This window comes from Phoca vitulina, unplaced genomic scaffold (assembly GCF_004348235.1).
Source record: "Phoca vitulina isolate PV1807 unplaced genomic scaffold, GSC_HSeal_1.0 scaffold99, whole genome shotgun sequence".
Classification (NCBI taxonomy): domain Eukaryota; kingdom Metazoa; phylum Chordata; class Mammalia; order Carnivora; family Phocidae; genus Phoca; species Phoca vitulina.
In genome coordinates, this window is record NW_022589802.1 from 3,153,946 (window position 1) to 3,177,391 (window position 23,446).

The 23,446-nt window shown below is 53.3% G+C and overlaps 2 protein-coding genes across 6 annotated transcripts in view; both read right to left on the bottom strand.

Moving 5' to 3' along the window:
• Positions 1-319: 319 nt before the first annotated feature.
• Positions 320-3,796, bottom strand: LOC116627626 (vegetative cell wall protein gp1-like). The gene is made up of 3 exons (XM_032397479.1): positions 2,805-3,796; positions 1,479-1,529; positions 320-376 (listed from the first exon to the last, which is right to left on the bottom strand). Exons 1-3 carry the CDS (start codon positions 3,771-3,773, stop codon positions 320-322), a joined length of 1,077 nt encoding a protein of 358 aa, XP_032253370.1. The 5' UTR covers positions 3,774-3,796.
• The window catches only part of MAMLD1 (mastermind like domain containing 1), a 112,082-nt gene continuing 92,388 nt past the window's right edge, over positions 3,753-23,446 (bottom strand). For 4 of the 5 annotated variants that reach the window (XM_032397444.1, XM_032397443.1, XM_032397445.1 and 1 more), the window contains one exon: positions 8,830-11,647. In XM_032397444.1, coding sequence (XP_032253335.1) covers positions 11,285-11,647 — 363 coding nt within the window. In that variant the 3' untranslated portion in view covers positions 8,830-11,284. Of the gene's footprint in view, positions 3,839-5,059; positions 5,145-8,829; positions 11,648-23,446 lie in introns of those variants that run through there. The other variant, XM_032397446.1, reaches the window with a different exon arrangement.

The following is a 23,446-nucleotide window of genomic DNA, read 5'->3' on the forward strand; positions in this document are numbered from 1 at the left end:
GGCACGGCCCTGAGGTGAAGCTGGGGCCTGCTCGGAGCCTGGCATCCTGGGGCACTTGAGGGAACACTGGGAGCCCCAGTGAGGATGGCTCCTGGGGAGGTGCTGCCTGCGAGGGGCAGGGGACACAGGGGCAAAGGCTGTGACAGGGAGCAAGGCCTGGAGCGCAGTGACACCTGTAGGACACAGCCATCACTCACACCTGGGAGGGACGCTCTGCGAGCAGGAGGGGCGAGTGTGGAGCCCGCGGGCCAAGGGCGGGGCTTCTGAGGAACGACTGTGCCCACCACCCCTCTGGTCCCAAGGCTGCCCATCTTTGCTCTTAGTCACAGCCATTGAGAATGGTGGGTGGGGGCATCCTCTTGGAGCGTTTCAGGCTCTATCGGACAGGACAGGATGCCTCGGTGTACGCGCCTCCCTCAGCCCCCGAAGCGTGCCGTTGTGGTGGACCATTCCGTACGTCCAGGAATGAGGATATCGGCTCTCCCAGGCGGTTAGGGGCATGAATGTGATGTATTCAGTTTGTACGACAAGCGATGCCAGCCGGCGCTTCGGCTCCGCTCGTCCAGCACAGGGCAGGGGCCGCCCAACTAGCTTCCCCGCTACCTTTGGGGACGTGCGCTTCCCTGGGAGAGGCACGCTCCCGGCCGTCCTGTTGGGGCCCCTTCCGAATGAGGCCCGACCATAAGCCGAATCCATATTAAGCTCTGTGGCAGCCACTTGGTTGCTGTGGGGACGGCCCGAGTGTGGAGTCACAGGAGTCCCTGTGGTTTTCGGGCAGTTGGAATCGGAAACAACCGGCAGCCAAGCCCCGTGCTGCAAAGGCCGGCGGGGAGGAGAGCGGAGGGGACCGGACGGGGCCGGACGGGGGCGGGGCGGGGGGCGGGGCAGCTGGTGGGGACTGAAGGGGCCGTGCCGACTCTGGGGGCGGGGCTTCGGAAGGGGTGGAGCTCGACGGGGGCGGAGCTCGACGGGGGAGGGACGCGGGGCGAAGTGCCGCGGTAACTCCCCTTCCACTGCGGTCCCGGACTTGAAGCGGCGCTCGGCGGCCTTGGCGCCCCCGCCCCCGGGCCGCCGAGCTCCTCCGGCTCCGCACTCTGGGTGAACGGGGTTGGGTTGAGCCTAGGCTTTGGGAGAGGAGGTGGAGGGGAGGCGGCAAATCCCTCCTCTGCCCGGCCGTCTTTGCGAAGTGGCAGGACTTCACCCTCCCGTGCAGCCGACGTGCGGCCTGCCTCAGCGCCCCCCCTCTCCCGCGCCCTGTATGGGGATCCCTTACATGGGAGGAATACGGATCTTTAATTGGGTCTGTCACCCCCTCAGTGGAAAGAGGCTGGGGTACAGAGAGTCAGGACTGGCGGTGCAAGTCGCCCCCTGCCCCCTGCCGCCAGTGCAGTTACTTCAGCGGCCTCTTTCCTTCTCGGTAAAATGAAGGCCTGGGGTAAAAAAAAAAAAAAAAAATGACGTGCTTCACAAACGCTTACCCTCAGCGCTCGGTGCAGCATCTTCCCGCTGCACAAGACACCGAGCAGCCTCTCGAAAGAACCAGAGACACCAGTAGGCTTAGCTGACACGGGTGCGTCGGTAACGGATGCTCCATTGACAAATAAAAACATAGAGGCACTTTTCTCCTGGCTGTTTATTACAGTACAAAGAAAAAACGCACTGGCTGGAAACAGACGCCAGATTTCAAATGTAGAGGCGAAGGAGGAGGTGGCAATTAAAACGTGATTACACAAGTCTGGGCACTGAGGAAAAGTTTACAGGACAGTGGGTGTGGGTTTTCTATAACAGACACTTAAATATACATGACGATAATTGCAGATAAAAACCATCAAAGACAAACCCCGTCAACCATTAATGTTTACAGACTACCCCCCCCCCACCCCCCAACCACAGACCTTACAAGAAAACAAATACTGAAAGGCTTTAAACCAGGAACCTCTCACCTCCGCCCTGCAAGGTGCCACTGGGGAAGTGGGAACCTGGGGGTTTCTCTGTCTGAATGATAAAGAGAGGACACTCTGGATCCTCAGGGTGGACAGCACGGCCAGTGTGCAGCTCACAGGCCCTCTCTACACCCCTCCCAAAGCCTCAGAACTCTTAACCTCCTGGCAAATTTCCCCTGCAGGGCACTTGTAAAGCTTGCTGTAATATGCACATCAGTTAAGGGCCAGCGGAGACAGGTTTGCAAAAGTTTAAGAATCACACAAGACAATAGCATTTTTAGTGAAAATGGCAATAAATGGCCAAGGGGTTTCTATTTGGCGTTTGTCAGTTTGTACAATGCCTCTTGGTCACATCCACATCTCTCACTGCATCAAAACCGTAAGCGACTCAACTACCTGGCTTCTAAGGTAACGCTGGAGCTTCACACGGGAGCGCCCGAGCAACGCACACAGCCTGCCTATTTGCGACAATGTATAATAAACACAAACAATGCATAATAAACACAACTCTACTGAAACAAAAGCCGTCACTTTATTTACAAAGTCACAAAATGAAGTATAAATACTTCTGTCATTAACGTTTAGGAAAACCATTTACAAAATTTTCAAATATGTACAGGTGGCTTGAAAAATCACCAGCTTTCCATTTTGTCACAGGTAGAGAGAGGGATGAGCACAGGTGGATGCCACTCAGGTTGTGGGGAGGAAACAACTGCGTGGCTGTGTGGCGGGCGGTGGGTTGGCCATGGCTCCACGCCACTGCCTAAAGTGGTGAGGGCGTGGGGGTTTCTACGGGCACTTAAAGCCCCCCAGCACTCTGGGGGGCGGGGGCGGGGGCGGCGGCGGGGGGGCGGCGGCGGCGTGCTCTTCCAGAATGTCATCGATGAGCCTCAGGTTGCACACCCAGCCCTCCTCTGGGCTCCCACTGGGGCCTTTCAAGGGGGCTTCAGAGAAACCCACCTCACTGCAGTCAGGGGCTGAGAGCAGACCGTTTAGTGGGGGCGGGGCCGGGGACAAAAAGTCGTAGGGTGGCAGCTCAGGGGGGGTACCCATTCTGCCAAATGGACCTGGGGACTGGCTGGCGGTGATGGCAGAGGCGGCGGCGGCGGCCACAGAGCTTGGCGGCTCGATGCCCTGTATGGGGCTCACGGGACCAAAGCTGGCCATGCCCTGCTGGAGGGACTTGGCGGCGTTCAGCATGGGCACGGGACCCCGCACCGGGCTCTGCTTGAGGCTCTGGTTGCCCAGCAGTCCAAAGCTGGGGTTGACCGGAGCAGCACTCACCTTCTGGCCAGGCCTGCCTCCTGGGGCCACCTGACTGGGGGGCACAACTGCCTGCTGCGATGCACATGTCGGGGCTACCAGGGGAGCTCTGGTGGGCTCCTTGGTGAAGATCGAGTCGCTATCAAAGTGCGGCTGGGTGCTACGGTCTACGTGGCTCGGGGGGGGCTCCCTCGAGACCGCTGTGGTCCCAGCTGCCGCCGTGGCCACCGCCCACACAGCATCGTTGAACACTGAGGGCATTCTTGGCACACAGGGCTGTCTGAGCTGGTGGGGACTCGGGAGCTGGCTGCCCAGGGGTCTGGGACAGAACCTAGGCAGGGGCGCTCCTGAGGGGGCCGCCTTGGGAATCTGCGGACGATGGCTGCCCGGGGGGTTCTGGCCTGGGCACGAGGGTATGGGGAACGGGGGGTTACAGTGGAGAATTCCTTGTTGCTTGCCCGGAGTCGGCGAGGCCATGCCCATGCCCTCGCGGCTCTCGTGCCTGGTGGGTGGGATCATTGCTGGATTTGGATTGTTCTGAAGGAGCCCAGCTCTGGGGGGCATCATGGGTTGACTGGATGGGGGGCTTGCCTTGGTCTGGCTACACTTAGAGGTGACTTGTTCTTGGACGGCTACAGAAAGAGAGAAGTGGGAGGTCAGTGCCACGGTCATCCTCAACTTGGGCTGCATCGGCTGGCAGGCGGCCCCTGACACAGCACCAACCTCTTGCCTTCTGCCCTTGGCTCCCCAGCTCTTCTCAACCCCCCATCTTCCGCCACCCTCAGCCGACTGCAGTTCTTCTGGGAAGCCCTCCCAGACTCCCCGGGTTCTTGCCCCCACAACACACGACCAAGAGAAGGTCACATCGGACTGAAAATGCCAGCTTATCGGTCTATTTTTTCAGGTAGATGGTAGGCTCCACAAGGCCAGGGTCTGGGTCTGTTTTTATGTTCAGCACTCTGTACGAAGACCTGGCACTGCGCACGCCTTGACAGAGGGCCACTCCTTGCCACTGGCCTTCCTGGACCTTGTCTGTCCTGTCACTGCAGCTGAAGCATGCCTGCCATGCCACTCCGGACATTCAGCTGGTGCCACGCCTAAAGGAACGGGGGTTCTTGCAGGAGAATGGAGGTGGCACTGGGCTAAAATGAAGATGCTGACCACCTGCTGGAGGGCAAGCAGCCTCCCCCAGCCCCAGGTTAAGCGTCCTCTTGGCCTGGCCCAATGTCACTCCACTGGCTCATAGGGATTGTTTAACACTCATCTCCCTGGCTAGTCTGGAAGCTCCACGAAGTGGGGACCATGCCTGACATTTTTGTTAACTGCTGTATCCCCGGCCAATAAATGTGGATTACATTCGTAGCTGCCATGGTAGGGTGGGGACCCCTGCTATCTGTGGAGGCTCCGGGAGCCCCTGCCACAGACCCCAACCCCTGCTCCACTACCCACGCCTGAGAGATGGCTCAGGAACACTGAGAATGGAAAGTCACTCCAGCAGTGGCTGGGGTGGTGGGGAGGACAGGATCAGAACCCTGAAGGTGTGCCTTTCTCCTTTTGAGAATAACTGCTTTAAGGGGCCTGACTCAATTTAATTAATCTCTTGAATTAAGTTCTGATTTTAGAGTCATTAAAAGCTGGCTTTCGATCGGGATCCTGCTGAAGCTTTCAATGTGGGGTCGATCCACCCTGCGTGCTGTTTAACTGAGTTGCAGACCTCCCTTCCCTCCCTTCGCGCTTTCAGGAACACTGACAGTGACTGCTCACTCTGGAGTGAGTTCTCACCCCTCACCCCCCTACCCCCCACCCCCCACCCCCCGCCTGCCCCTTTGGGAACAATGACCTTAACTGCTTACCTTGAAATTGACTCATCTGTTGGGCAATATACGCACTCCGCTGTTCAGGGGTCATTGCCGTAAGACCTGATCTCTGCTTCTCTCGCTAAACAGAAGATGAGAAAGACATGTTAGACAGGGGCTACCAAGAAAATTAGCCTTGGGATTGCTGTGGGGGGGCCCAGGACTTGGCTTTGGTGTAGCAGAAAGCATGAGTGAACACATCAACACACACTTACATGCGTGCCCCGCCCTCCCGAGCAAAATTCCACAGGTATAAACAAAAGTAGGATTCTGCACCTGGGTTAAAAAATCAACTGCGACAGCATAGGATGGGGCAGGAGAGACAGAGCTTAACAGCAAGAGCACACAGAGAAAAGGTTCAGGCATTTTGGATGTCCTTCTGCTCAGGATGGGTCAGCAGTGAAATGTGGCCACCAAAAGAGCAAATGTAACATTAGGCTGCATTAATAGAAGCAGAGTATGTCGAAGGAGGGAGGTGACAGTCCTGCACTCCTCTGCCTTGGCCAGACCATGTCTACAGTGCTGACAAGGGTCTGGGCGTGCCAGTCTCAGGGAGACCCAGATGGACTGGCTGCACTGCGAGGACACTAACTGATAGGGGTAGGGCTCGGACCCGGAACTGTGCAGACCACGAATGGCTGAGCAAACCAGGGATGCCGTGGATGGGGCAGAGCAGACTCTGGGCTATGTGGCAGTGGGTACCCAGACTCTGCAGGGCTGTCATGGGGAAAGGGCCCAGGCTTGTTCTGGGTGGTCCTGGCACGAACGGCAGGATGATCACACGGTCAGATAAATGCATTGTCTGCCACCCAGCATAGCCACTCGCTGCCAACTTCCCTTCATTCTCCTGCCTGGCTGGAGCATGGGCAACTGGGACGAGCTTCCTGTCTCCATCACAGGGGCAGCTGGTGGGCTGGGGGAGGAGCCAAGCTTCAGGGCCGCAGGCCCAGCACGGAGTCTGGGAGTGGCTCAAGGAGACAGCCAGCAGAGAACCAGACGAGGGCCCCGCAGGCACGACTTGCCCTGAGACCCTCAGCCATTCGGTGTCAGGTTGTGAGTGGGACCCAGGTCTGACTCCCAGTGCAGTGCTCACCCACTGCCATCTCTCTCCCCTTCTCAGGAAGCCTGCTCGATAGGGTGCTGACAACCAAGGCAGCTCCGTCAGGAAGGATCTCCCCACCTTAGTCCACTTGTTGAGCTGCATCCCCCCCAGATGCCAGAGGACTTGACCTATAACACGGGCTGCCTGGCAGGACCTGCATTTCTGCCCTCAGTGGGGCTGGTGTGGGCTGGGCCGGTGGAGGGCTGGTGCCTGGGGAGAATGCTGGGCTCCCAGGCCTGCCAAGGCAGAGGACAGACCCAAGGCACGGGGCAGGCAGACGACACCAGAAGCCGTTTCACTGTCCTGTCCTTAGCCTGCTTCCTATCTGGGCCCTTGCTCCCCTCCACTGGGGCCACGCCTCGGGCGGCCCGTGGAGCTGCCCTTTTCCTGCTAGAACCTGGGGGGGCCCGGGGCCAGCCCCCCCGTGCTCGCTGTCCTGAACGGCCTGCTCTCATTCTTTCACATCCTCCTCAAGGTCCGCCCTGCTATGTCATTCCAGTTAGGGATCTGGCCACTGCGGAGCATGGGGGTCACATGACCGCCCAAGACAGGAAGTGGGGCTTGGAAGCTAGGCTCTGCCTGCAGTACTGGGGGCAGCCCTTTCACTTCTGTTCTTCCCTTGGACCCTTATGCCAGCCCGCAGAGATCTGGGCAGAAGATCTACGGCCCCAGCTTACCGATGTGACATGTGAGGCTCAGAGAGGTTAAATGACACAGCTAGGAAGTGCAATGTCTCCCAACTGCAGACCCAGTGCTCAGGCCTCTCTAGCCTCTTCAGCCCACTGCTTCTGGGGACCAGCTGCTTCTGGGGACTGGTTCCTGTGGCTGGCTGGGTCAACATCAACCCTAAATCCGTCCCCACTGTCTGCCCCATCAGTTTCCTCAAACACCGAAGCTGTACAAGGGTAGGGGGGTCGGGGCAGGTGGAGGCTACAGAGCACAACCAAAGAAAAAGTAGGGGAAGGGCGGAAGAGTCCAAAGGGAAGGCGGTAGAGAGGACAGACACCCCAAGGGCACAGGAAATAAAAGAGAAGGCTGGGCTGGGGCAGGGGTCAAAGGGTGGAGGAACTGGGTGGTGTTGGCCAGATGAAAGAGAGCGCTTCTCAAACAGTCTAGAGTTACAGGGACCAGGGGATGTTGGCTGGTGTTCATCCAAGGAAACACAGTAACCGGAGCTTCCCGAGTTTCAGGGAAACTCTGGTCAGCGGGATGGCTACAGAAACTCCCAAGTTCAAATGGCACGTTGACACCGGGCCCGCGGGGCCGGGCCTCCGGCATCCTGGGACACCGCCATCAAGCAGGAGTCTCTTCACTAGGCTGGGGCGTCCAGAGGCCCCGCAGCCCCCTGCTCCGGGCCTGGTCCTGTTGGCCGGGGCAGAGGAGGCCTCCCCAGGAGGCTGCTTCCTTTGTTTTGCAGACGGAGGCCCCCATCCTTTGTTCTGAATCAATGTGCTCCAAAGATAAGCCCCAAGAAAACAGTTGTTGCCTTTTGACACTGACAATTAGAATCGTTGGAAAATGGAGAAAACAGGAAATGACAAATGTTTTCAGTGACCAGGAGGAAGTGATGGCTGAAAGTTGCTGCTTGGTGACGGACACTTGTGAAGGATGGCTCAGGCAACCTGTGGCTTTGCCTAAGCATGGTTATGGAGCAGATCATCGAATGAGTCATTTTTCTAGGGCTGCAGTTGTCATGGTGCTCGGTGCTATTGTGCCAGGTGACACCGACCGGGCAGCGTCAGGGGAGTGCTGTGTGAGCCCAGGTGTCCTTCCCCCATGGTGGTCACTGTGCTGGGCCTGGGGCCATCAGGAAGTCTCCCAGAGAACTAGGGCCCCGGTTCTTCCCTGTCATCCCCCCTCCCGGTCCTGCTTGGCCAAGGTGCCACATTCACAGACAGGTCTCAGGCAGGACAGGCAATCCTGGAAGTTCTGGGGCCGCCTTTCTAGAAGCTTCATGCTGATGCCCAGGAAGCTGCAAAGCCCTCACCCAACTCTGGGGGCTCATGGAAGGGCTAGAGCTTCATCTGTGTGTGCTAGGCCAGAGAGAGAGGGCTAAGAGGCCGGCCTGGACCCCACCACTGCCCCCCGACTCAGCTGAGCCTCACACAGCAGCCCCCACTAGCAGGCCGGCCGGAAGCTGCGTCGGCTTCTTCCTTCAGCCACCTCCTGAAAGCCTGGATGCTTCCTCTCCACTGCGGGGGGAGAAGGGTCTCCTCACAGATTTAGCCACTTAATCAGGCAGAGGAGGTTGGGGAGAGGCAGAAGGGCAGATGACCAGCAGGATTCACACCCAGAAGCCTGCAAAGGGTTATGGGATGTCGGCCAGATTCAGACTGAAGTTATCCCCTCCATGGCCCCCAGGAGGAGAGCATTCTGACTCAGAAGGGGATTCCAAAGGAATAGCTCCTGGGGGATGGCAGGGAATGGATTCAAGTTTTGTGCAGCACACTGAGGGTGGGGGGGGGGGAAGGAGAGCGGGAAGTGGGGGGATCTTTTTCTACCTTTAGGTAACTAGGCTTCCTTTCCAAGCAGACCTGCCCCCTGAGTATCCCCACAGGGAGCCAGCCTGCCACACAGCAGAAGACACTCAGCTATCTTAAAGGTTCAAAGGTTAATGAGCTCTACTGTGCATGTTTGTTTATTACTCCACTAGGAAAAGCACCTTCTTTTGTAGTTTCTGGAAGCCAGATTTGGAAACAACTCAGCCACCTTTCTGACTTATCCTTTGAAATGACAGGGAGGACAGCATTCTTGCTGGAGAGCATGAAATCAAGATTGGAATTCTTGGGGCTCTTACACCCATGAGGATGGGGACGCCTGAGACCCATGGGCTCTGGCTCCCCGGTAGCCTGTGGATGAAGGGAATGCAGACACTTCCATCGGGAGCCCTGTTGGGGGCGGGTGCTGATGCTCTTGGGCTCCCATTCTTCACCAGTATCCTTTGGAAACCATAGGGGCTTCCTACAGTGAACGACAGGCGAGGTTCCTTGTTTCCTGGTCCCTCCTAACTCTCAATGCCCATGATTCAGTTTCTCCAGAAGGCCTCCAGAATGATGGGATTGAGGAGCGTGCCATCAAGCCACTTCTCCTCTCCGTCGACCGCTGAGGCCAAGATCTGGCCCTCTTGCGTTGCCTCTGCTCAATGTCCTTCCTGGCCCAGAGTGCACCCAGCGAGCTGTGGGCCTCAGTGGCTCTGGAGCCCCGGGAACGAACGTGCTCAAATACCAGATGGGAAGATGGGGTTTACTTAGCAGCCAGGTAAGTCCCTCTGTCAATCAGCGGACACACATTTCTTGGGGGATAGCGCTGGGCTTCCATTCTTACGGAGCTTATAATGGAGGGGGAAGCTGACGAGATACAAGTAAATTAATCAAAGAAGATCACTTCAGATGGTGACACATCTCCTAAAGAAAATTAGGGCAGAGTGAAGGGCTCAAGAGCGGGTGGGCAAGGCAGAAACCCTGAGGGTGTTCTGCTGGCGTCCTTCTGGGCCCCTCCGGGACCCTGGCGTAGGGGCCCTGGGGCCTTGCCCACGGAGAGGCTGGGGCTCTGGGGTCTGGACCAGTCTGAGGCTGACTAGGGGCTTCACAAAATCAGTGTCATCACCAGCAAAAAGCAGAGAGCTGTAGGTCAGCTGTTTTACTCTCCAGTTTCTGTCTTTCTACTTGATCTCCAACTGTGTGAACTCTATTCTGATTCCTCCTCTGTCTCGGTGGTTTCAGGGCGGCCTGGTCCCGGAAGGGCTTGGTCTAAATGCTGGGAATGATCCCGGGGCAGAGGAACCAAACATGTTTGCAGCTCGCCTTTCTTCTTCGCCTGCGGTGCCTGTGTCCTCCGTCTCACACTGAGTCCGGCCTTCCTGAGTCACCGGCTGAGCTGGTGCGACAGCCCGTCCCTCAAAGCCCCCGTGGAGCGCCCAACTTCCAAAGCTTCTTAGGAAAGGTTTGAGGGCCGAGCATCTGCCCGGCCCCCCTCCCCTGCTGGGCGGAAGGCGTTGCCTTGGGAAGGGACACAATAAGGCAGGGGACTAGGACTCTGAGGCAAGCTAGCTGGCGTCCCTGTCAACGTTGGACTCGTGAGGAAAGGGAAAGGCAGGGAAGACCAGGGTGGGACCCGACGACACCCGGAGCGGACCACGTCCCCATCCAGTTTTGCTAATTCTGTTTCCCTGGCAGCTTTGACCTGGACAAGATTTCTCCGGTTCCAGCTGGAGACTGAACCGATGAAGAGCACACTGAGCAAAGGGGCAAAGAGGGAGGCATCAATAGATCTTGAGCAGAAGGCTCTGCTTGTTCTTTCCAGCGGGGCCTGGCGGCCTAAGCAGAACAAGGCCACGCGTACCAGAGCAGAATTTCCATTAAAGGCCAGAATCCCGGAGGCCCTTTCAGCCTGATGACCATCTTCTGATCACTATCACTTAGCAAATGCTCATTTCTCCAGTTTTTTTTTCTGCAGACAGGGCAGACGTCCCATGCACGCTGCTATTTCATGCACCAGAACAACTCGGCGCTTCAAACGGTGTTCTCAGCAAAGGCCCGCTCTGGCTGGCGTCCACCATCTTGCTCCCGTGACCACTGATGTGACTCTTCAGGGCAAGTCAAGCCACTCCTTCTAGACTCCAGGGGACGATCAAAACTCACAGCCATCGTGGACCAGGCTTGGCTTGGCTTCCTTCTGCCTGCTCTCCTCCGGCTGCCAGTCCTCCAGTGGGGTGATCTGACTTCCCACTTCTAGGGTGCACGAGTCTTGGGTGGGGTCAGAGCACACCGTGGGGGTGCAGAGTCCACAGCGGAGCTTGCAGGAGAGGCACTTCCTGAGCACCCACTGGGCACAGAGCAGGCAGGCACTGGGGGAGGTCTGGAGGGGCAGAGGGCCCAGCCCCTGTCCCCCTTCGGGCTCACAGTCTGGCCGCAGGGACAGACAGACAGGGAAGGACCCAGGGTGCTGGAAGGCTTAGCGCAGGGAGGGGGCAATTGCACCCGGGGCGACCCCCACTCATTTCCCTGCAGGTGAGGCTCAGGCGCCTGGAGCACTCTGCTTGCTTGGGTGGTCTCTTTGCCAAAGACTGGCCAGGACACAGTAGAGAAAGCACTAGAGATCCCTCCTAGGTGTACAGAGCTTTACGGGCTGTCACCTCCTGTGTTCCTCCCAACAACCCTGTGAGGCAGGCGGGCAGGCTGAGCAGGGGCTGCGCCCCGGTTGACAGATGAGAAAGCGAGGCTCGGGGGAAGTGACTTACCTACAGCGTCGCAGCTAGGCAGTGGCGGAGCGGGCACCTGCCTCCAGGCCTTCGGATCCCAGCCGCCCCAGGGCGCGGCCTCTGAGGTACTGTACGAGGAGGTGACTCGGGCCAGCTCGTGGGCAAACGAGCTGCTGGGCAGGAAGGACTCACTCCCCAGGGCCTGGCAGGATGGGGGCTGTCGCCCGAGGCTGACCTGGGGGGGCCTGGCTTCCCCAAGCTTGCAGGCTTTGTCTACATGAGTCTACAACAACCGATTGAACAATCCATCAGCTGCTTGGCCACAAAATGCTTCTGACTGATCTTGTCACTGCCATGACTGCCTGCCTAGCTGGGTCGTTTTTGGGTGCTGTGGTTATACACACCAGCTGGTCTGGGGCAACAGAACCAAACAGCTTTGCGGTCTTAATTGCCTTGGGTCACAAACTCCTTTGAGAATTCATTAAAAGCTATGGTCTCTCTCCACAGAAAAAAGCACTTCCGGTGGTGTTTCCCCTCTACCGGCCCACCAACGTTTTACATATAATTTCAGGGGTTTTCTGGACACTTCCTACCCATCCATGGATCTCAGTTAGGGATCCTCTGCCTTGATCAGTCATTGTCTTGTTGGAAATGGGAAGGAAGCTAGGTCAGATAGCTGGTTCATCGGCAATGACCTCGACCAATCCCGATCCCTCCCATCCCCTTCCCGGCCCCCCCTTCCCCAACGGAGCACAGAGTTCTAAACTGGTTTGCAGGTTTGTGTGTGTAGAAATGCTGAGGAATCTGCAAAACCAAATGGTGAGTGCAAAACCAAACAGTCAAGTGTAAATCCCACCACAGCTGAGTCCTGAACTTGTAGCCCTCACTGTACTTCACCTTACCAGGGCCCCAAGGCTTTGGGACTTGGGTGTGTGTGGGACCTTTCCTTGCCGTCATGTTTTAGATGACAGGGATTTTGCCAGAAAGGAACCTATGACCCAAATTCTTTCAGCCGAAGGCAATTTAAAAACCTCACACTTGATAACCGGGCTCTTCCTTCTACAGGACACGGCCTCCTCCCTCTCACGCTGGACCACCTGGGTTGCGAGTCCTCATCCGCGTCTCCTAGCATCCCGGTAGAAAGGGAAATCTTTATCCCCCAAACTAAGTTAAACGGCTGGAATCAACTCAATTCATTGCAATAAACACTTACTAAGCACCGCCTGAGAACAAGTCCCTGCAATGGATGACAGGCCAGTAGGTATTTTGATGTCCCATTCGAAGGAACAGTAAAAATCGCCACCACTGAATTTATCGAGCCTTTGCTCGGCACCAGGCACTGACCCAAGCGCTTTCGACATTTGGTCTCACTCAGTCCTTTAAGCAGCTGTCTACGAGGCAGGAGCTATTATGGTCCGTATTTTATAGATGAAGACACTGAGGCCAGAGAGGTTAACTAAGTTGCCCAAAGTCACACAGCTCGTTAGTATGAGAGCAGGATGCAAACTTGGGTTTGCCTGGTTGCCAAGCCCACACGTGGTTTGCCATGGAGTGTGTGTGTGTGTTCAGTCGTCAGCTTACCAAATTGCAAAACGAGTTTTGAAATGTAGAAACTCTTGAAACGCACCATTTAGAAAAGTTCAGGCAAAGTGTTACGAGGGGGCTCCAGACAAATTCCTAAGAACAAATTATAAATACTTAAAGAGGGGATTGGGAAGACAATCAAACCACCTGGAGGGTTTCAGAGAGTACACTCATCCCCCAGACAGATACAAAATCAAAAAACAACACAAAATATCCTTCGCAAGTAAACTCAGTGCACTTGGGAAAGAAGACTTCCTCGCCATTCTGACGGTATCCAGACTGTGCAGGGAGCCCAGCGCCCCTCCTCTTCGGGTGGGTCATCCCTACAGAGCGGAGCTCACTGGCCCTGGGCAGCTTCAGTTTGTCCTTGGAGCAAAGTCATCCGGGACTCCAGCAGAAACGGCGCTTTCTACAATTGACAATTCTTTGTGCCCGCACACCTAGCTCCTTGATCATTTTAAACGCTATTTTATAGCCACATTGGAGTTTTTACAATCCCCAAATGCAGATATTACTAGAGCTCTGATTGCCCACCCACTCCATGATGCCACAACCTCAAAGCAATGAATAGGGCTTATTTGGAGGGAACTGAAGCACTTTAAGCTTTTGCTCAGGAATCCCTGGTAGCTTCACGGGACTTATAGGGTATTAGTGATGGGTCAAGAAACAGGACCGCCCCATCAGCGTTAACATACGCTTATCAGTGCCTCTGTAGTCCAGCAGGCGCAACAATCTGCAGATGGCACGTGGACATTACCAGCGGCGGAGGACGCCCCAACACGGTGGGCAGTTCTATCTGGAGCCACTCATTCAAGGGGAGCAGAATGGGAGCAGCACTTGGCGAACCAATGCAATCCCCAGTTGAAAAATGAAATAAATAAAATAGATGAGATTCAATCTGCACTCTGACTGACCAGGCGCTTTATAACCGATGCTCATGCATCTTCTCTGTTTTATTTAATTTGGGGGAAGAAAAAACCCTGCTTATCACACACCCTATAAATGTGAGGCCCAACTTTCAAGGAAAAGGCTGTCAGGGACATCTTCAACTCCCCGAGGTTTCCAAACGTAAGGTAAATCCATCTCTTTTTTTTGGTACCACTGAAAAGCTCAGAAAAGCAAGTCAATTAACAATTACCGGTGGGCACGGTCACTGGCTCTTAGACTGGCTGGTTCCACATGAGTCCAAATTTCGCAGTAGACCATGGGATGGATAACGTCTGATAGTCGTAGCGCCTCATTTCACAGAACTCACATCCACTCAGTTCCCTGGGTCTGGGCTTTCCATGCTTGCCCGAGAGCTTGATGGACTGAGGTTGGCCAAGGGTCCCTCCCCACTGAAAAATCCACCAATGGCTTGCAGGTGCCTAGGGATGCAAGCACAGCCTGCTAAATTCTGTTCTTTGGGCTGTCCATAAGCTTGGCCTCCCATCCTCACAGCAGCACTAAGAGCCGGGTTTCATGTTCCATACTGTCATGTTCTCTGCCCTCCAATCATGCCAGTCTCAGCTCATCAAAGGCCACCATGTGTGTTCAGCCCTCTGAGCTGGTGCCCCTTGATTCACCCAGCCTGGAATGCACTTTCTCCCTGTTTTTACTCTGGGACTCCCGCACGTCCTTTGAGATCCAGCTCTTCTACCCTGACCTTACTCCGTTAGGAGCTTGGCGTGATGAGCTGGGCACTCGGGAGATGGTAATCTGGTGAGGACTGTGCTAGCCTCTCTCTAGGATGAACGTTAATGATAAACAGAGCCTCGCCCCTCATTTAAGCACATCTATTCATCCCTTTTCAACACTGTTGCGTTAATGAAACCCATCGATAGAACAGAGCGGGATCGTAACCACACCGTACAAATAACCTCAGCTAACAAGGAAGCAGAGGTAGGTTTACCCAGGACACACAGTGGCAAGGGGAGGGGGGGTACAGACCTGGATCTGATTTACAGAGTGGCTAAGACCCAAGCAACTCCTGGGTTTGGAAGTCCAGAGGCTCCTTCCCTGCACCCGAAGAGGAGCAGTCCAAGGTGTCCTCCTTCGTTTACACTGGAGTAACTCCACCTCCTTGGCTATTCTGTGACATCACTGTAGCTCGAATGGGCTCTGGGTCATGAAGCGAAGGTTATGACTAACCCCCATAAACGTTCAGGTGCTGTGCAAGAAGTGGATGGCTGTTCTAACTCTATAAATTATTGACTAGATCAGATATTGGTCCAGTCTTCTCCACCATGGAGCTTCGGAAGGAGGTGTATGTGTATTCACAAGGTTATGGTTGTGTACTGTAATTCCACCGGCTTCTGGGAGCTTGCGGATTCCTAGACTGAATCATCCAGCAGTTCAGGCAAGGAACCTTGAGCCCCTTTCTTTCTTTTCTCTGACCTCTACTAACCATGTGACAGAGGTGAGCAGAGAAAGCCCAAGAGAAGAAATTGGAGACTTGGCACATATGACAGAGACTCTCAGAGCCCAGGGTCCTTCAGGGCTGAGCCGACTTCAGAAGCCAGCTCGTCGTTCAAAGTCACAGGTGAGACGAATGTACTAGGGTACTAAATGTTATCCAGATAACCCAAAGAGGTCAAGACAGAGCTGTGGAAGAAGCTGAATCTTGGGGCAAATTGGTGAATGTCCCTACATGTCAAACAGAAGTGACAGGAGACAATTTTGTAAATTTGAAGTAATGCATTGGGAAGACAGGAAAAATGTAATGTGAGTTAGACTTCTTGGCTTTTTGCTTGCCATTGCCCTACTTGGCCAAAGTGCAGAAGGCATTTCAATCTATCACGACCAGGTGTTTATTAATAATAATACAAGAAAGCTATACAACTCAAGTCTCAGATTTTGTAAGGAATAAAATCCCAGAAGCTCTACAGGCAGCATTGTCCAACAGAACTTTCTGAGAGGATGTCGAATCATCCTCCCAGAAAGAAAAGAGTGTTCTCCCTACCTACGTCGTCCAACAGAGTAGCCGTTGGCCACGTGTGGCAACTGAGCACTTGAAATGTGGCTAGTGCAAGTGGAAAACCGAATTCTTAACTTTAGTTATTTTAATTGATTTCAATTGATTTCAATAGCCCCATGGGGTTGCTGGCTAAGTACTGGAGAGCACAGCTCCTTGGCATAGGGGCTAAGAGGGCATGCAGGCCCCGGAGAGAGGTCTGGGCTGGAACCGTGGACTTGTCACTTCATAGCTATGTCATTGTGAGGAAGTTACTAACTCTTCTGTGCCTCAACTTCCTCATCTGTAAAAGAGATGTCTGAAGATGACTCGAGTGAACACCTGTTCACGCCTGTTGCATGCACTCTCTGGAGATTAGCTAGTGGTAGTCCTCATCACCAATAATGCCTCTGCCATGTATTCAGCAACTTGCCCAAGGTCATTCATTAGTAAAGGCCAGAGCCTGGACTAGAACCCAGATGTTGTCTGACTTCAAAGCCCACGACCTGAGTTTTGCATGATCAAATTGCCCACCTGAAACCTTTGCTATTATAATAAGCAGACCAGCAGGGAGAAGATTCTGGAAGGCCGCTAGGGTTCCACAGCTGTGGAATGGCTGCTGGGTTGGCTACTGCGTGACCCACGTGTTCTTTTTGCAACAGCTGTATCCTAAAATTAGGAGAAATCCGAGTTGGGGTATTTCTGTTATGACCATGTGGTACAGGGGGTGGGTGGGAGCTAGGGCTCACTGAGGACATTCTGCCAAGAACTCTAGGGTAGCACCAACCCCACCCGCTGGGTGGAGCTTTCCCGTAAATTTGCATTTTGTTAAAGTCTCCTTGGAGCAGGGTATTCCCTATGCAAGAGCTGGAAGAGTTTGAGGTTTTCTGGGATTTTTCCCTTTATAAATGTATATAATTTAACTTCAATTTTTTGAAGTTTAAATGTCTGGGGCTGACTAAAATTGATGGAGTCCCAAATCAAATTCACTTGGTCAAATCAAGTCCTCAGACTTGGAATTTAGATTAAGTTCAATTGGTAAACAGCTACTTTGCTGAGAGAACACAAAAAGGCAAAATCAATAATGTATACATCAATTACAGAATGAAGGCATAAATATCTTTTCTGCAGCATGAATCCCGATGGGTAGGCAGGTGGCCTGTGACTCACCCAGGCTAGAGACCGGGATGCCCCTCGGGGGCTCCCACAGCACCAGGCGCAGAGCACGTCGTCAATCCTCTGCTGATATTTCGGGGGGCCGTTTTCTCTGGGGCCCTTCTGTAGTGTGGCCAGTGCTGTGCCTGCTGTCAGTAATGCTGGGTGATTAGATAGGAAAGCTGTGCTTGGTCAGGCTAGGTGGGCCCCTGGGAATCATCCCAGGAGCAAGGTGAGGTCAAGAGCACTGCTGTGGAGGACGTCAAGGGCTGGGTAAAGGGGGAGGGCATCAAGGCTTTCTGGAATCCAGAGCCTCGGCAGCCAGAAGAGGCCTGTGGCACGAGTTGCTCTGAAGCTTCTGGAAAGTTCCTAGGGCCTCAGGATGATGACAGTGATGGTAACACCTACCACGTGCTGAGCATGTACAACGTGCCAGGCACTGAATTAAATGCCACAGTTTCATGTAATCCCCTTTAATTCCCAAGGCAACCCTGAAAGACGGGTACCATTACTATTCCTCATTTTATAGGGAGGAAAATAAGGTTCCGAGAAACGAAGTAACTTGCTCCAAGTCCACAGTAGGTAAGGGGCAGAACTGGAAGCCAAACTTGGGTCTGAACTACTCCCAAGTTCAGGCTCTTAATTACAAATACTAAAAATGTAATGTCCAGAGCCTACCCCGTATGCTTCTGCGTGCCCACATTCTGTCCCCAGCACTGTACCTGCTACAGTGAGCGCTGCTGACAGGCCCCAGGGCGCCAGAGGAGCCATCCAACTAACCATCACATTCGGGCAACCGAGGAAGGGAGCGGCAGGATTTCCTTTGGAGACTTCCGGATTTAGACAGCCGATTTAATGCAAGCATCTAACTTCGCTCCCTCCCAGAGCCGCACTAAAAGTGCGGTAAGGGTTTTGTTTTGTTTTTAAAGACACAATCCCACAAGGATAAGGACAACAGGAGAGAAGACAACAGCACCATAGTTTCCCAAGTTAAAGAATAGCTAGAACGAAGGTTAACTGACTACACAGCCCGAATCACAAGACATCAGAGGGGAAGGTGGAAAAGTAGCTTGGTCTGGATGGCTGAATCTCCATCGGGCTCAGGAACAGGGGCCCCAGGTTGCCTCTGGAAGGGAGATGAAGTGGATGGAGGGGGCCAACGTAATGGGGTAGAGCCTGGATCCCCTCCCCCACTCTACGTCCATGAGTATCTGCCTCTCCTCGGCCATGGCAGAGATCTGGCTTGATCATTTGCTGCTGCTGAATTCCTGCTCTGCCTTGTAGATCCTGCTTCCTGGATCAGCTGAGGACGCTCACTTCACCCCACAAAGGTGTCCTGTGTTGACCTACGCCTGGAGGCTGGAGGACCTGGAGGCAGGCTGTGGCAAGCTCGAAAGCCATATTTCTTCTGGGTGTGTCCAGTACCATGCCCATGACCCTGTCAGGCGTCCCGGTGGTGGTGGGCTCTATACGTGCCCCAGTCCATTGTGCCTTGGGCCACCGACTTCCCCAGAAGGGGAGCTGGGGGCGGACAGTGACCAGGACTACTCAGCTTCCCTTCTGGAAGCCTGCAGCTGATAGTGGCTCTTTGCTGCGTACGCATCTAGCTTGTGCTCACCGCTCAGTTCTTCAAAATGAAGCAACTGCTTGTTTAAGAGTTCATTCATAAGTGGTGAAACTATATAGAAACGCAAGAGAATGATTACGTTGGAATCAGGAGAGTGGTCGCCTCTGCAGGGAGGAGAGGCTGGGATCACAAGAGGCATATGGGGGTCGACTCGGGGAGGGGGCAACATTCTATTTCTCAACATAATTGGTGGTGACACAGGGTTTCACTTTACACTTCTTCTTTAAACTGGACATATAGGCATTGCACACTTTTCGGCATCTGTGCTATATTGCACAATAAAAGAAAAAGCTATATACAAAGCTGGGTGCCAATAATGTGAAATATATATTTCTGCATAGAAAAAATAGTGAGGGGTGCTTGAGGAGCTCCAGTCGGGTAAGCATCTGACTCTTGATTTTGGCTCAGGTCATGATCTCAGGGTTATGAGATCGAGACCCGAGTTGGGCTCTGTGCTGGGCGTGGAGCCTGTTTAAGATTCTCTCTCCCGGGGCGCCTGGGTGGCTCAGTTGGTTGAGCGACTGCCTTCGGCTCAGGTCATGATCCTGGAGTCCCGGGATGGAGTCCCGCATCGGGCTTCCTGCTCAGCGGGGAGTCTGCTTCTCCCTCTGACCCTCCTCCCTCTCGTGCTCTCTCTCTACCATTCTCTCTCTCTCTCAATAAATAAATAAAAAAAAATCTTTAAAAAAAAAAAGATTCTCTCTCCCGCTCCTTCAGCCCCTCCCCTTGCTCTCTCTCTCTCTCTCTCTCTGTCAAATAAATAAATACATCTTTAAAAAAAAAGAAAAAAGAATGAAATGCTGTATTGCAACATGGTAACAGTGGTTACTCCTGGCTTATTTATGTATCATATATTTATATATTTTAGTATCCCATGGAATTTGTTTTCTCTATACTTGCCTGCACTTTCCAAGTTTACTACAAAGATTACTCTTGTAATCAAGAGATTGGAAAATGACAAGGTCCCCATCTAAAATTGAAACTAGTGAGGATCAACACAGAACAGATGGGAGGAGCCATCTGTGGAAACCTATGCAGACAATAGCTACCGAAAGAGATTGGAGCTCGAAGTTTACCAAGGGGCCTAGGGCGTATTCCTAGAGTTGGCTCTTGGAAGTCAGGAGAGTCATTATCTCTGGGAAGTGGGAGGGGTACACAGAAGGCTTCTAAGATATTTTGAATGTTCTATTTCTTAACCTGGTTGGTGGGTCCATGGCTATTGGTCTTACTATCATATGCTTTATATGCTCTTCTGTACATATTATATGGATTTAAGAGAACCAGGATTAGAAAAAACCAGGAATCATGTAAACAGAAAATACAGTGCTATGTCGAAGGAACAACTCAAATTCATAAAAAATCATCAGTTTATAGGTTAAGAAAAAGTCGCTTTGGAATTTCGATCTTATTTTGTGCAAGTAGGTATTCTAACCACAAATGAATCCACACTTTCCTACTATGCAACTTTCTCACGACTGCTTGGCTGGTCTCCTTCCTTCCCAACCTTTATCATTCTCTACTTTCCTTTTACTGAAAGCCTCATCTTCTGTCTTCTTCTGGCCCATTCTGTCTCCCTGGGGCGGACTCCTCGCCCTCCCACCCTAGAACTTTTGAGAGGTCACCTATGAGAGTCACCATTCTCTGTAGATGGAGAAGTCCATGGTTTGCTCAAGACTGCCAAGCAATGGATAAGCCTTGCTCTGGGAAAACCACCTTGGTGATCATGGTATCTCTCCTGCCAGGTAAATATAATAGTTGCCAAGAGCTGTGGGCAGTGTGTCACGAAGAGTTATTGTTTAATGGGGACAGAGTTTCAGTCTTGCAAAATAAAAAGAGTTCTGGAGGTGGATGGTGGAGATGGTTGCACAACAATGTGAATGTACTTAATACCCCTGAGCTGTACCCTAAAAAATTACCATTTTTATGTCATGTGTATTTTAGCACAATAAAAAAAAATCAGAGAAAAGATATGTGGCCAAGCAAGTTAAAGATAGAGAGTTGGAGAGTCCGAGAGACACACAGAGAGCACCTGGCTCCACTGTTTTGCAAGGACTCAGTCTCTGGGAGTGGCACCCTGCAATGCCACCTTCTGAGAAATACTGGTTGCTACCAACTTGGTAGGTGGGGACTCTGGGGCTCATGGTAGGGAAGGGCTTTGCCCCAAGTCAGAGGAGACTAGAACTCAGCATTCCTGATTCCCAGTCCAGGGTGCCTTCTTGCCAGCCCTTTATCCCAAAGGAAGCCACTCTCCCTGGTCTAAATGCCAGGACAGGAGGAGGGAAGGGTGGCGGGTAGTGTGTGCATTGTTGGTGGGTGGCCGGGTGGAAACATATCTATATGCAAGGCAGAGGGCATGAGGAAGAGAAAAGAGTAGACCGTACAAAGTTGACCTCTTTCAACCCCTCTGTGATTCTCAGTGAGAGCATGAAAGAAAGGGCACCCCATGTCTCCGAGTTAAACAGGCAGAGCGGTGCTGGGAAAGCCTGGAAATGGCCTGAAGCCTCAGTGCCTGGTTCGGGGTGGGGGTGGGGATTGGGGGCGCTCTCCAAATGCATTTCTGAAGAGAAGAAGCTTCTGGAAGCCATGGTGAATACCTCCAGAGGAAGCTGGGCCAACTGGGCCTTTGGTCCAGCTCCATCTGAGAGGTCCAGGTGTGGGGCCAAAAAGAAGACACCTCACGGCATCCTGGCCCTGCTGTGTCTCTCTCCCTGACTCTCTGAAATGTCTGCCTTCTTTTTCTTGTCCTACCAGGAAGAGCCAGGACTCAGTGGCAAGAGCTCTCACTGGGCTAGGCTCTGCCAAAAGCCAGGCCAGCCTGGCCCTTAGCTTCTCCAGGAACAAAGGAACAGCTTCATTCCTCTCTTTTCCCCACTGGTCCCCATGTCCCAGCCTTCTGGCCTCTGGCTCCCCCCCCCATGCTTCTTTACAGGTCTCCAGTCCTTGCACATATGCTCTAGCCATTAGCATATAGAAATGGCCACTTGACCCAGATTTCACCAAGGTAAGTCAACAGCCTGGGCTCCAAGAGTTGTCACACAGTGGCACAGGGGAGGGGCTCTTCCCCCAGAGAATTTGGAGGACACTCCCACCTGCTCACAGCCAAAAGCCCATCTACTTGGCCTGGAGGTGGATGATCTGAGAACTAATGGAACCAGGTTAATCCAGTGGCACAAATCAATGAGGGGAGCAGTGAAGGGCAAGGGAAAGAGCCAGCGGGGGAGACAGGAGACCTGGGGTCTAGGCTTAGCTCCTCCTTGTGCTTGGCAGCCGGGTGGACTCAGGTAAGTTCCATTGCCTCTCTAAGCCTGCTTTTCCAGGCAGAAAGTAGGGGCAACAACAGTGCCCACTGCCACGGACTGTTGTGAGAACGGGATGGAAGGACAAGGGGAAATTCCTCCATGCGGGCTCAGGGCAGTGCATGGGGAAGGGCTAGTTCTGCCTTCCGTCCCCACTCCCACTGCTATGGCGAGCTCTGGCTTGGAAGCTGGGTAACCTGAGCACAGCCTGGGCTTTGCCATTAACTCTCTGACCTTGAGAAAGTCCCTTTCCTTTTGTGTCTATTGAGATGGTGTTTTTGTTGTTGTTGTTGTTTGTTTTGTTAATACAGTTCATTACACTGAATGATTTTCATAGGTTGAACCAGCCTTGCATTCCTGGGATAGAGCCCACTTGGTCACAGTGTGTAATTCCTTTTTATATGTTACTGGATTTGATTTGCCAGGGTTTGGTTGAGAATTTTTGCATCTTTGTTCCTAAAGAGTGTTGGTCTATTTTTTCCCATTAGGGTCTCCCTGTGTCCTCATCTGTAAAATGATGTCATTGAACTAGACAACCTCCAAGGTTTCTTTCAATATTCATGTTCGCTGGTGTCGTGATACAAAGACAACTGAAAGACAGTGACTAGACAAAGCCTGGACCCTTCCCTGTGTAATCAAGAGGCTGAAGATTCATTTTGCTGATTTCTCAAATAACTTTAGTCTCTTCAGTCGGCCTCACATGCAAGGCCTAGGAATCTTTAGATGCTTAGGATGGAAATTAAAGCCAGCCAGCTAATTCATTTTAAACTTCTTCCAAATGCATATGGTTGTATATTTCCTAGACCTGGGGTCAAAGGGTGAATTGGACAAACAAGGGGAAAGGGGGGGAAACCAAGAATCCAAACACTGAATGGAGAGGCAGTGAAGAAACACAGTCCACCTACAAACCAATCAAACCAGCCTTGGCTTCGTTCTCCAAAGTAGCCAGTCCGGAGCTACCCTTGCATCTGTTCCTATCACTGTCTGTCTGCCAGGAACGCAGGGAAGGGCCTGCCCAGGCATAGCTACCAAAGGAAGGATGTGGTGGCTACACTAACAGCTGCTCAGATCTCCTGCCATGGGGTAGCCTCTAAGAGCTGTCCCTTTGGCTTTGTCACCATATGTGGCCCTGGCCCCACTCCCAACCATTGACAGTACATGGCAGGTATACTAATGCAGGCTCACTCCTGTGCGGTACGGGACTCTTCCAATGGCAACTCTGGCTCGAGGACTCTCCATTGGCCTTGCTGAAACTTCCCTGGAGCTGTACTGTGGTCCAAGATTGTTCTTACCCAATCCTCCTCTGTCCCCCAGTCGTCATGGACCACGTGCACTGTGGGCTGAGGCTCCCCCCACCCCAATGCATGTCTTACACTTCTAACCCCATACTGGGGTCTGCCTTGCAGCAGACCTGAACAGACACAAGGAAGCACTTGGCTACTGAGCTCCTCTTTCCGCTCAAATATAGAGGAAACCCTTTCCCCACCC

Bases quoted from the DNA above. Each gene is read 5' to 3' on its own strand.
- LOC116627626 (XM_032397479.1), bottom strand. From the start codon at position 3,773: ATGATGCCCCCCAGAGCTGGGCTCCTTCAGAACAATCCAAATCCAGCA. The intron at 1,530-2,804 runs GCCGCCGCCGCC...GGTTCTTTCGAG, and splicing joins ATGACATTCTGGAAGAGCAC to AGGCTGCTCGGTGTCTTGTG. The intron at 377-1,478 runs GTAAGCGTTTGT...CCTGTCCGATAG, and splicing joins TGCTGCACCGAGCGCTGAGG to AGCCTGAAACGCTCCAAGAG.